Genomic DNA, 12,936 nt, shown 5'->3' on the forward strand with positions numbered 1-12,936 from the left:
ATGATAGAGTAAGTGGCATCTCATACATGTTCATCATACTTGTTTTTGGTGTCCGAAGTGCTAACTTGTTTTGTTTTTCTTGTAGTACAACATTGCACAAAACTTGTTCAAAGAAGAGACGAGGACAACCAAGAAGGGGAAGATCAAGAAAGGAAAGATCTTTACCTTGCCTCATTGCTACGAAGTGTTGAAGGATGATGAGAAATGGAAGAAGCGTGAAGATTTGGATGATTTGCATTTGAGCAACAAAGGCAAGCGCACAATTGAGTTGAATGATGATGATGAGGAGGATGATGCATCAAGTGATGACGGCAAGAGAAGCCCCACACCCAACTCGGTTTCATACTTGAAACCAAAACGACCGGATGGGTGCAAGAAGGACAAAACCGAAAAGAAGAAGAGGAAAGGAGATGATGAGCTCAGAAATGCTATGGAAGCTATTGTGAAGGCAAGAAAATAAGTGAACGAGGTGAGGAAAATGGCAAGGAACCAAGATGCCGCGGTCGAGGAGAGGAGGTTGGCGGCCGAGGAGAGGAGGGTGGCCGCCGAGGAGAGGAAAGTGGCATTGGAGGAGAGGAAGGTGGGCATGGAGGAGCGAGCTAAGTTGTTGGAATGGGAAAATCACTTGTTCTTCTTGGACACATCTTTGTTCAATGATGCGCAAAAGAAATATGTCAACCTTGCCCGTGAAGAAGTGTTGATTCAAAAAAGAGCCATGATCCGCACAATGGGTGGCGGTGGCCTTGGCGGCATGGGTGGCGGTGGCCTCGGCGCCATGGGAGGCTTGGGTGGCTTCGGAGCCATGGGAGGCATGGGTGCACCTCCGGCCGCCATGGGAGGCATGGGTGGCTTTGGAGCACCCTCCAACGCTATGGGAGGCATGGGTGGCTTTGGAGCACCCTCCAACGCTATGGGAGGCATGGGTGGCATGAGTTTTGCTTCTCTCATGGGAGGCATGGGTGCACCTCCGGCCGCCATGGGAGGCATGGGTGCACCTCCGGTCATGGGTGGAATGTCTTTCGATGTGCCTCACACACATACCCATGAAAATGCCGTTGAAGATCTTGCCAAGACCGTCGGAGCTACACGTGATGCGGTGCGTGATGAGGTTAGGGAGGAAGATTCATCTTCGAAGGCGGAAGAATCGTCTTCGGAAGAAGAGGAAGAAGACGAGGAAGATGGTTGATGTGTTATATGTCTTCAACTTTGTTGGATGAACTTGTATTTTGAACTTGGTTTGCATTTTGAACTTGGTCGGATGAACTTGTGGGCATGACTTTCATTCATCAACTTGTTTGTGGGTCAGCGGGGTGCCGGTGTGCGCGTCCATGGTGGCAGGGGCGCCGGCGCCGGCGCGCGCGGGTGCAAAGGAGGAAGAAAAGGGCGAGTTCGCGCGCGCGCTCGAGTCTGCCGCGCACGGAAGTGGACGCCCGAAATACACAGCGCGGGATGAGGCTATGGCCAGCGCGTCCAACTCGTTTTAGCGCGCGTGCGGTTTTTGCGCGCCCGCTGGAGCTGTCCGCCGCGTTGCGCGCGCGCTATAATTGTCTTTTTACGGCGCGGCGCTAGTATAGCACGGCTGTTGGAGATGCTCTTAATCGCCCTTGGATAAAATGGTTGTCCTCCTGCGTGAAAATAAAGGGGGAAAATCTGCACACTACATGGTTGTCCAAACTAATGATAGTAATACTTGCACTTCACATCTGTCCATGGCTAGGCGGCAAGAAGAGGGTGGTTAGATTGATTTCTTCCTCTGTTTGGCACTCATTGCCGTTTTTTGTCACTGGGATAGTGGGTTATTCCTCCCTTATTCTTCTCTATTTCTGATTGAATCTTTAAGTTTTATTTTCATATGGTTGCGACCAACGCTTGTTGTGGTCTATCCGTATATGTAAACATTGGAATTGTTACTTTGCATTTCACTCTCTAACGTGGATGAGAGTACATCTTTATCCTGTTGTACTCACTTTTCCTCTAGCATGCGCTTTGGTTGAATTCCGTTTTGATCAAATAGGTAACAATACATAGTGAATCCCTCAAAACGAACTTCATTACTCCCTTAATGTCTTATTCAATTTATATTTACGTGAGTTATTAATATAGTGGTATAAATAATCATTTTGTTTTCCCTTCTTCTTTGTGTTTGCAAGTTAACTGTTTAATTAATGCTGAGTTTTTTCGCTTATTATTGTCTTTCCAGGAATGCGTGTGCACACACTGAATTGCAATCTCAATGGGTGATGGAAGTGAAGATTGTGTGTTTTTCTTTAAGATTACTAAATTTTCGCTTCAGATTTAGGAGTGTTCGAACTTCTACATAGTGCTTTTGTTCAGTCTCAAAATTTCAGTGTTATGACTAGCATATTCTGTACTATTTTGGTGTTAAGTCACACCACGTCATTTGTGAAAGCATACTGGAAAGAATAGCTAATCAATGGTGTGCTAAGTTGAACTAGAATGTTATGCATGCAACACAACTAAAAAAACCGAGATCTATGTACATTCCTTTTATTTTTATTATTTTATACATCTTTGTTTGAGGGCTCTTTTACAGGAAGTAACTGATTTTTTCAGAAAATCATGTTAATATTTAGTTCTGGTTGTTTAGTTGGTTCATTGTCATGTACTACCCCTTTTTAGTACTTCTCCTCAGATTCCTAGGTGTGGTTAATCTAGATCTGAAGGTTATGGTCTGCAAGCATTAGATTAAATCTGAACCATTAGGTTCATCTTTGTTCCAAAGTGTTTAACTCAAGTTCTCTCATGTTCACTAATATTTGATATTTGTAAAGAATTCTAGTGTTAGCATAATGAGATCGCTACTTGAACTATTTACGGTTGGTCATTCAATCATTTGACAGGGAAGAAGGAATATAATTAAAATGTATTGTGAGATTTATAAGCTTTTGTGTAAATGTGTTATTGAGTTTTCGTTGCAACGGCAATCCATGGTGACAGAACAGAGGAGGTAAATACATATTCCGAAGTCTTTTGTCATCGCCTAACTTGTTTGTTAGCGGCAATATAGAACTGAACTGCCAACACATTATAACTAATATTTTAGTTTGAAATATCTGCCATGCTATTTTAACACTAGAAGTTGAAGAACATGATACATTTTTGTGAGCATGTTGTATACTTGTATGAGCGATAGATTTCAAATTGTATGTATATGCCAGAGTTACGCATGTAACCAAGACAATAAAATAAAGTTGACCTTTCTATGTTTGGACAATAAAATTTTAAATTTGTACAACTAATATTATTACTCTATATATTCATTTGGGAGCTGGCTGTTATGCAGTATAATTTTTTATGTGTTTTGTATCCTTTACAGGTTTGGCAGTTCGTGCTACCGGTGACTGGGGCTTCTTACCAGGAATTACTTGGGTTCGAATTGATTAGTTTTTTTTACCAGGAATCACTTGGGCTCGAATAACTTCTTGGAAGTTGCAGTGTAGTGTTGGAAATTAAAATCACGTAGTAGTGCAGTTTCAATGATGTCATACTTGTTTTTTATCAAATGCTTATGCTTATAGCACCATGTAAATATGCTCGTGATGTTTTGCTATTAATTTTGCTTTGTTGTAAATTTTGTTTTGAGATTAAAATCAGACCAGGTTGTTGGAAATTTGTATTGTCTTAATGAATATAATTGGATGTCTTGTTGTAAATTGTGATGCACTGAGAAGACAAGTTGGGCTGAAAAGAAGAGCTAATTGGTTGGACTGGAACCAAATTATTGGGCCCAAAACCTAATTGGATTGGTTATTACATGGGCCATGCTTGCATCCACGTCAGATCCACGTAGATGCCATGTTGCTTCCGTGTCATGTAAATCAGTGACGGATTATTCCGTCATATCCTAGTTTGGGCCGGGCGGGCCTGGGGCAAATCCACGACGGTCAAGAACTATCATGGAAGGGGTTCTGTCAAATTATGACGCGATATACATGACGGATTTTTAGCCCATCATGCATGGGCATGCATGACAGTTTCTTGCTAGTCCATGACGGACAAGGACCGTCATGTATTAACAAGTTTCTTGTAGTGATGGGTCCTAGGCCGCCGCACCTTTAGCCATGGCCTACAACCCATAATATCCTTAAGGTGAGCACAAGAGCACTACGGACGCGACAAGAGCACTACGGGCACGCCCTCTCCCGCTATGGGCGTGGCGAGAGCACTACGAGTGCGACCCTCTCCTGCTACGGGCGCGACGAGAGCATTACGGGCACGGCCCTCTCCTGCTACACGCACGACGAGAGCACTACGGGCGCGGCCCTCTGTGACAGCCCGAGACCGACGTTCCAGAAGATTCCCCTTTTCTTTCCGTTTTCGTCGTGTGTCTATTTTTATTTGTCGCATCATCATCGCATCATGCACATCATCTGCATTGCATCGGCATCTCCGTTGCCGCCAGTTTTCAAAACTTGCAACCGTTGTTAGTTGCGGCTCTCCTCGTTGTCCGTTCTGAGCCCGACCGCACACGCACGCACCCGCGACATCGTCGTAACCTTGTTTTAAAAGTGTATTGAAAACTTTCTCTGATCGGGGTGAAACTTGGCATGCGGTCACAATTAGTTATAGCCAGGTCGCCTGTCGAATTTCGTCGCGATCGGAGTCCGTATGGTACCCGCACAGTCGACCGTAGCGGCATCGTCTTCGGTTATACGTCGGACGTTTGTCGGTGTTTTAAAACTCGTTGCCGCGCCGCCCGTTTGCCCTCTCGTCTCCGGATATCCACTCTACACGGCCTCGTAATCGTTCCCGCGTTCGGAATCGTCCGAATCCGACCGCACGGTTGGATCCGGAACGAAATTTCGACTAACCTAGTCCACTTTTCTTTATAAATAAACCCCCTTCCTATTTATTTGAACAGCCAACCCCTGCCTCGGGATCCGCGCACCTACCCCTCTAACGCTAGCCTCCCACCTCCTCTCTCCTCCTGCGGGCCCGCCCAGGCGCATCTGGAGCCCGCCGGGCCCGAACCGCCGCCGCCCCCGTTCTGCCTCCCGTGCCCGAGCCTCCAGCTCCCTGCTCCCGAGGTGTCCCGCGCCCGGCTCGCCGCCGCCTCCCTCTGGGCTCCGGCCGGAACCCACCGGAGTTGCCTCGCCGGTCCAGGCCTTCGCGCGAGGTCCCTGCGTGCTGCCAGCCCCGCCACCAGGGTCCCCATTCCTCCCGTCGCTGCCATGGTGCCTCGTCCCGCCGGCGGTCGGATCCGGCGAGGTCCGGCCAGATCCGGCCGGCTCTGCCTCCTCCCGTCGCCATCCACCCCCGTGCAGCACTCCCGCCAGTGGCCCAAGCTCCCGCGCCGCCTTGGCTCCTCCTGCTACAGTCACGACGAGAGCACTACGAGTGCGACCCTCTCCCGCTACGGGCGCGACGAGAGCACTGCGGGCGCGGTCCTCTCCCGCTTCAGGCACGATGAGAGCACTATGGGTGCATTTGCGAATTTTTTGTATAGGTTTTTTCAGGGGTACATTTTTTATAGGTTTTTTTTTTGAGAAAATGCACTTTTTTTTATTGGTAAGTTTTGAGTCAACTTGGAGGGGATGGCCCGTTTGTAAGTCAGGAGTGGGCCACAGCCCAGTCCCAAGGTGAGACCTACCTCGCCGTCTCCGCCTTCCTCTATCCAAAATCTCCTCTCTCTCTTTGTCGCCGGCGACGGAGATGCAGGCGGCCGTGGCCTTGAGGCAGTCCCTTCTCATCCGACGGTTCCCAAGGGCTTATTACCACGCGTAAGTAGAGTATCTCTCGCCTCAATTCCATCTTTGCCTTTATCCAAAGGAAAAGCTAACCTGGTTGCTGAATTCCGCAGCGGCGGGGCCGGGGCAGATGGTGGCGTGCGGCTGCTAGGAAGAGGAGGCGCCTGTTGCTCCGCGAGCCTATCCGTCGGTACCGGCGGCGGCGGCAGTGGTAACAAGAGACAAGAAACCCTTGCTCCAGCTCAAATCTCATGTTGCTTCTCCATGTTTGTGTTACCCTGGCCTTGTCATACCTTGCTTACTTTCCAACCTACACTAGACTAGACTAGTCTAGAGAGGAGAGGAGAGGAGAGGAGAGGGTGGTACCTTTGCAGATTTACTCCCTTCCCTTTAGTTTAGGCCAAGGGTCTCTCAACTTTTCAGATGATTACAACTTTTTCTTTCTTTTGGCACTGTGATAGGGTCTACTTGTACCTAAATATATATGCGTCACTTCTACTTCTACTTGTACTAGGTTAAGGCTAAAATTTGAGATGATATTAAGGATATATGCGTCACTTAACTGAAAAACAAATTCAGTTTTACTGGAATCCCGCGTTGCCCTAAATACCGGGAACAAATGGTGTATGGCTCCCAAATACTGTGATTTTTTCAGTCATAAAATTATTCGTGCAAGGATGATTCATGTATTAATTTCCAAAGTACTGCTCTAGGCTTGGAAGTTGCCATGCTGCTGTTATTTGTTTCTGGTATTTCTTCTTCACCTGCATGGCTGGAATCAATTTTATGAACCAGACCAATTCTCTTATTCGTAAGGAAGGTTCAGGAGAATCAGTTTTATGACCCTTTTGCCATTTTATGAGATAAAAAAAAAGTGTTATATAACAAATAAGCAGTCCTGTGAAACTAATCAACACATATTCCCTGTCTGTATCGGGCATAAACCAGCCATATCTGCCTAACTCAGTCCTTGCTATGTTGTTGTGCGAAGCTATTGCCTAGCTTCTTTGACATACCGAGATAAACCTAGGTCGATTCTAGGTACGAAACCCACTTTTCATACCGAGAACAGAGCCGGCCCTCTGGTTGTAAGTGCAGGTGCATGTTCGAGTTTCGGACTCCACAGGACGCCCAGGTTGTTTCTTTTATTAAAAAGAATGCCGCCAAGGGCTCCTAGCTGGTCTCTTCTTTTTTATACCGACACTTCGAATATAACTTCCTGTAATTTTGTTATCATTCTGCGTTTCAAGAATCACTTATTGTAAAGTACTCCCTCCGTCCCATAAAATAGTGTCAAAAAACGTCTTACATTATGGGACGGAGGGAGTAAGAAATCAAATGGTCATTTTCATTTATTTAGCTGCAACAGACTCTTGTTGAATTATAATTTTGCTGTCCTGACATTCACACTGGCGAATTGAAAATTTTGTAATTGAAGCCTGCCTTTTTTGCCAATTCGTAACTTGTGGTGAATGAACCTGGGATGCACGCCTTTTATCATTTCCGTGGGTTCTGAATACTTTTCTTGCTGACTGCTTTTCTGCCACTTCATGTTTTTCTCTATCTAGAGTTTATGAGATTCTATCTGTCTTTTGTTGCATTGGAAGGTATTGTTGTACCATCTTTAGCAATTACTCCCTCCGTTCCTAAATATAAGTCTTTTAAGAAGTTTCACTAAAATGACTACATGCGGATGTATATAGACATACTTTAAAATATAGATTCATTCATTTTGCTCCGTATGTAGCCCTCTAGTGAAATGTCTAAAAAGACTTATATTTAGGAACGGAGGGAGTATATCTCTATATATTTGAGGTGATTTAATGTGCATTTGTAGAGCATGTTCCCGTATTCCCAAGACAAAAAACATGGGATCCCTACAAGCTTCTTGGTGTTGACCATGATGCCTCTGAAGAAGAGATCAATAGTGCAAGGAACTTCCTTCTTCAACAATACGCTGGGAATGAAGAAAGCGAAGAGGCAATTGAAGGTGCCTATGATAAGATAATGATGAAGAGCTACTCACACCGTAAGAAATCGAAAATCAACCTGAAAAGCAAATTAAGGAAGCAAGTGGAAGAATCCCCATCATGGGCTAAGTCACTGCTTGGACACTTTGAGGTGCCATCGATGGATGTTGTGTCAAAAAGATTTGCTCTCTTCGGCTTTATTGCTGGGTGGAGCATCGCAACCTCTGCTGAGACCGGACCTACCTTCCAGGTATATATGATTGTAATGATTTTCCCAACTGATTCAACAATCCCTTTTCCCCAAGCATTGAACCTGTTAAGAGATTACTTACAGCCTAAAGACTGTTGTTTAATTTCTCTCATGGTTGGGCATTGGAACCATTAAGCAGAAAATTGACCTATATTAACACCATACCAATGATAGATGTTGCTTGTTCTAACGCTCTTTCTATCATTGATGGTTTTGTGTTGCAGCTTGCACTGGCACTCGTCTCATGCATATACTTTCTCAACGACAAGATGAAAAACCTTATGAGGGCGTCTGCCACTGGGTCAGTTAGCACACTACACTTACATAGCAACATACTACTACTACCTTAGCTGTTATTTAGTCACGCACGTATAGGGTGCTCACTCCTCCTTGGTATTTTGCAGGCTTGGAGTCTTTGCTGGTGGCTGGATAGTAGGCTCGCTGGTGGTCCCAGTGATCCCGACATTTACTTTCCCGCATACTTGGTGTCTAGAGCTCCTTACTTCGCTGGTCGCTTATGTATTTTTATTTTTGGGCAGCACTCTTGTCAAGTGAAATCTGTGACACTTGAAACTGTTGTTGTTTGTGCGAGATTTTCTCTTGCTGACGTCTCAGTGGACTCAGTTCACCCTTTTGACACATGAGTATAGATAGATGCCCTATTGAGAAACCGAAACTTGGGCCACTATTGTTCAGATCCGGTAAGGTGTTGTCATCTCTAGGTTAAGCGAGCTTATATTGATTTGTATTGTATTGCATTGTATTGTATTGTATTGTAGGCAGAGCAATCCAGTTTCTGCAAGCTGCTGCTGCTGGGCATGCTATTGTGATTATACATGACTTTGTACAGTTTCAGATGTGCAATCATTAATTTATCATGTTTTTTATCACTTGTTTGTGCTTTGTGAGAGTTTTTTTTTCACGTGTGTTGTGGTGCATCTCTGCATGTGGATCAACAGCAGCAATTTGGGTAGTTAGCCCTCTGTCAAACCCATCATTTTAGCAGCAATTTGGGTAGTTAGCCCTGTGTCAAACACATCATTTTAGCTTGCCAAATGTGAATACAAGTTGCAATCCTTGGCATGTCGGCGGTCATCTTGATTACTTTGTAGTAGCTGAGAATTTTCTTGCCGGGATTCAGTCCAGTTGGAATAAATTGTAACAGTTGTTAGAAATCAATTGTAAATGTTGTTGGATTGTTAGAAAAACATGGAAAACACGCTTGTGGTAGTGGTAGGAGGGAACGACAAGCTGAGAAAATCAATTTGAAATCCATATCGGCCAAGCAAGTTCAATTTTATTTTATACATATAACAGCCTATTAAAAAAATTTGCTAGCTGTCTGACAATAATAATAATAATAATAATAAAGAGAAAAAAAAGGAAAACCAAAGTCAGTCGGAACAAACATCAGAATCTTATGTAGTAGCGTATGTATCTGAGTAGAATAGAGCAGAGCAGATAAGATTCACAGAGCTGGCAATATCACTCTACACAGATTATACGTTGGCCAGCTTACTTTACTCACTAATATAATATTCAAAGAAAAGAAAAGAAAAATGTGGTCATTCTTCGCGACCCCTCCCTCGCTCGGCAAAAATGTGCTAGTTTCAGAAAACAAAACTCTGAATTCATTCTGAAAGCCCCGCATACTAACGGATTGGGGGATGGAACAAGCCGCCGCAGGGATATGTAAAACTGAATGTCGATGCAGGTTTTGATCACGACCTCCTCCAAGGATCGATTGGGGCAATAATCAGGGTCCAAAAAGGGCAGTTCTTGGCGGCAGCAAATGATAGGATTGATATATGCTATGATCCGAACACGGCGGAAGCGTTGGCGGTAAGATTTGGGCTCAACCTTGCAACAACTATTGGATGCAGTAAAATCATGGTGAATTCTGATAATCTGGAGATAGTGGAGGATCTTAAGAAGGGATATTATCATCGATGACTGTTTCTTTTTGGGATCGGAATTCAATCATGTTTTATTTGAACATTGTGGTAGAGATAGTAATCAAGTAGCGCATGAACTAGCTAAGTTAGCAAAGTCTTCCCCCTTAACTGTTGGATGGACTCAGCTCCTGAGATTATCTCAGCTATTGTAAACGATATGGTTACTCTTATTTCTGAATAAAGTTGGAGGGAGTTGTAAAAAAAAAAAAAACGGATTGGTATCCAAACAGACCCGTAACCTGTTGCCAAGCGACCGTCCGTCCGTAGCACCTCTAGGTTAGGCGTTGACTTACTGCATTCTTGGGCTGGGCTGGGCTGGAGGTTCTTCTGCTTCCAGCCTGAAAATAGGCCGGGCCGGCCCGGCCCGGTCCTTTAGGAAAGAAGGCCCAAAGAAAAGTGAAACCTAATCACCGACGCGACGCGACGCTCCCCGACCAAACCTCCGATTCTGCCGGCGGCGGTCGGTCGCTGGATGCTGCTGGATTCATTCTAGCCGCCGAGCAGGAGCAGCGACGAAACGTAGGTCGCTGGATCCTCTGCTTTGCCTCGACTCTCCTCTCCTCTGCTCTCCTCTGCTCTGCATCGCATCCTTCCAAGTCGTCCTCTCCTCGCTCGCCGGTTTACATCTCCATCCTCTGCAAACAACAACAACAACAACAAGCAAGGTAATCCGCCGCTGTTCCTAAATACTACAAGCTTCTATGCATTTCTGTTTTGTTGATTCAACCAACCAACAAGGTAATCTGCTTTTCGTGCATTTTAGGCCCCTTCACCACTGATCCAGTAATAAAAGTAACCAACGAATCCATAGCTGCTGCTGCTGCTTGCCGCCGTGAGGCAGGGATGACCGGAAGCAGCCTCCGGAGGCTACTTCCATTGGTTTCCCTTCTTCTTCTTCTTGCCGCGCTCGGATTCCTCTCCGTCTCCGTCCAGGCCAGCCGGGGGGATGCCGATCCGCACTACAGGTAACAAGCATGCGTTCCTCTCATCTTCACTTTTCTAACTTTGATTGAAAAATACACTATATCTCATCTTTGACTTCGCCTTGACAATCCTTTAACAAATTTTTTTTTTTTTAGAAAAGGAGGAACATGGTTTTACAATACAAACACAATTTCTATTCCTGGCCATTCTAATGTTAAATAATGTTAGTTAAATTGTTTACAAGTTTCTGGTAACTTGCGTCGTGATCAACGTGCAGAACCTGTGTGGACGAGTGTCAGAATACAGGGATTATTGCAAGTAACATCATCAGTCACTGCTCGTCCCTGGAAAATGACAGCACATCCGCTGGAACTTCTTGGTACACACAGGAGGCCCTTGGCATGCAGTGGAAGCAACTAAACTGTATGACAGACTGCCGCTACTACTGCATGATGCAAAGAGAAGAGGAACGGCGATTAGGTGGCCTGAGCCCTGTTCAGTATCATGGAAAATGGCCCTTCAAACGTGTTTCTGTCTTCCAGGCATGTCACATTTGGCTTGTATGTTGATGAGTGTTCCACCTTCACCATGATGACTAGCACTAACTTGTTGGCCATTCCTATATTTATCAGGAGCCCCTTTCGGCTGCACTGTCTGTTCTCAACCTATTGATGCACTTCACTGGCTGGCTTTCATTCTTCCTGCTAGTGAAATACAAATTACCTCTTAGACCTCAGACCAAGAGGACGTACTACGAATACACTGGCTTATGGCATATCTATGCAATATTATCAATGAATGCATGGATCTGGAGCTCTGTATTCCATACCAGGTGCGCCATTTGCTCAATCAATTCAAGGCTTGGGCATGCTGCAACAACAATATAGGATATCTTGCTCACCACCATTCCTTCTTTATTTTGTAGGGATATTGACTTGACTGAGAAATTGGATTACTCTTCAGCTGTGGCCGTACTTGGCTACTCTTTAATCCTTACATTGCTAAGAATTTTTAATGTCAAGGATGCGGCTGCCAGGGTGATGTTTGCTGCACCTATTCTAGCATTCGTCACAACACACATCTTGTATCTTAACTTCTATGAGCTTGACTACGGTAAAGTTCCTTTTGCTTCTCCTAGAGTAAATTTTTTTTTACCTTGCATACACTTGCACAAACAGATTAATTCATGTGCATCTGCTGTCTTTATATGCCTGCCTTTTTCTACAGGATGGAACATGAAAGTTTGTGTGGCGATGGGTGTGGTTCAAATTGTCGCATGGGCAACCTGGGCTGGCGTGACCCGTCATCCGTCACGATTCAAGCTTTGGGTCGTTGTGTTTGGAGGAGCTCTAGCTATGCTTCTTGAAGTGTTTGACTTTCCTCCGTACAAGGGGTATGCCGACGCGCACTCGTTGTGGCACGCGAGCACGGTTCCCCTCACCTACCTTTGGTGGAGCTTCATTAAAGATGATGCAGAATTCCGCACCTCCACACTCACACTTGTTAAGAAGGCCAGGTAAACTAAAAGGCCATTATGTTGTTCGGTCCTCTAAAGGTAACACAAGCAAAAGCTCGGGTATTCCCTGGAACCGCAAATCGTTCGTCTTTGAGCGTCACGGTTTTGGTCTGCAAACTCAGCATCTTGTTTCTGCGGTTCTTGCCCTCCTCCCGACTTGTGTTTTGATTGATGTATGTATGAAGAATTGTTTTGTAGTAGAAAAAGAGACATTTATCTTTTTTCCATGCCTGTTGAAACGGTCAGCTCATGAGTTTCGGTATAAGCTTGTATGAACCTAGCATTGCAGAAGGAGCAATCAAAGACGGAATATTTGTGGGGGATACGTGGTTGTTTCTTCACAGGCCTGCTTGTTTCTTTGACACTTTTATAGTATCTGATCTGACAAACAAAACGGCAAGAAGGTACAATTTGAGTCTCCCAAACCTTTGAAAATTCGTGCGATTCCAGCTATATATGCAAGCCAAGAACAAAATACTTAAAACATATTATTCAAACTGGCATGCGGTCATGTAGCAAGTACTTACTGCCTAGGGTTCCGATTTACAGATCATTTTCCATCATTCACATGTTGACAAAATTGCAATTTACTTTCCCGTGTGAACCGCCACCG

The 12,936-nt window shown here is 44.9% G+C and overlaps 2 protein-coding genes across 2 annotated transcripts; both read left to right on the top strand.

Moving 5' to 3' along the window:
- The first annotated feature begins 5,575 nt into the window (after positions 1–5,575).
- Positions 5,576–8,815, top strand: LOC123450017 (protein CHAPERONE-LIKE PROTEIN OF POR1, chloroplastic-like). Its single transcript, XM_045127411.1, has 5 exons — positions 5,576–5,741; positions 5,822–5,919; positions 7,546–7,928; positions 8,153–8,229; positions 8,333–8,815. Exons 1-5 carry the CDS (start codon positions 5,674–5,676, stop codon positions 8,481–8,483), a joined length of 777 nt encoding a protein of 258 aa, XP_044983346.1. The 5' UTR covers positions 5,576–5,673; the 3' UTR covers positions 8,484–8,815.
- Positions 8,816–10,298: 1,483 nt separating this feature from the next.
- Positions 10,299–12,646, top strand: LOC123450018 (post-GPI attachment to proteins factor 3-like). The gene is made up of 6 exons (XM_045127412.1): positions 10,299–10,548; positions 10,647–10,848; positions 11,085–11,349; positions 11,440–11,639; positions 11,733–11,920; positions 12,035–12,646. The coding sequence occupies exons 2-6, from the start codon at positions 10,727–10,729 to the stop codon at positions 12,325–12,327; spliced, it is 1,068 nt and encodes a 355-aa protein (XP_044983347.1). The 5' UTR covers positions 10,299–10,548; positions 10,647–10,726; the 3' UTR covers positions 12,328–12,646.
- The last annotated feature ends 290 nt before the right edge of the window (positions 12,647–12,936 follow it).

The sequence above is a fragment of the Hordeum vulgare genome, chromosome 4H (genome assembly GCF_904849725.1).
Source record: "Hordeum vulgare subsp. vulgare chromosome 4H, MorexV3_pseudomolecules_assembly, whole genome shotgun sequence".
In the NCBI taxonomy this organism is placed as follows: domain Eukaryota; kingdom Viridiplantae; phylum Streptophyta; class Magnoliopsida; order Poales; family Poaceae; genus Hordeum; species Hordeum vulgare.

What these genes read in the sequence shown, in the direction of transcription:
- LOC123450017 (XM_045127411.1), top strand. Translation starts at nt 5,674, where the DNA reads ATGCAGGCGGCCGTGGCCTTGAGGCAGTCCCTTCTCATCCGACGGTTC. An exon ending in TACCGGCGGCGGCGGCAGTG is followed by an intron (nt 5,920 to 7,545) that starts GTAACAAGAGAC and finishes GTGCATTTGTAG; the next exon opens with AGCATGTTCCCGTATTCCCA. An exon ending in ATGAGGGCGTCTGCCACTGG is followed by an intron (nt 8,230 to 8,332) that starts GTCAGTTAGCAC and finishes GGTATTTTGCAG; the next exon opens with GCTTGGAGTCTTTGCTGGTG.
- LOC123450018 (XM_045127412.1), top strand. Translation starts at nt 10,727, where the DNA reads ATGACCGGAAGCAGCCTCCGGAGGCTACTTCCATTGGTTTCCCTTCTT. An exon ending in GATGCCGATCCGCACTACAG is followed by an intron (nt 10,849 to 11,084) that starts GTAACAAGCATG and finishes ATCAACGTGCAG; the next exon opens with AACCTGTGTGGACGAGTGTC. An exon ending in CTTCTATGAGCTTGACTACG is followed by an intron (nt 11,921 to 12,034) that starts GTAAAGTTCCTT and finishes CTTTTTCTACAG; the next exon opens with GATGGAACATGAAAGTTTGT.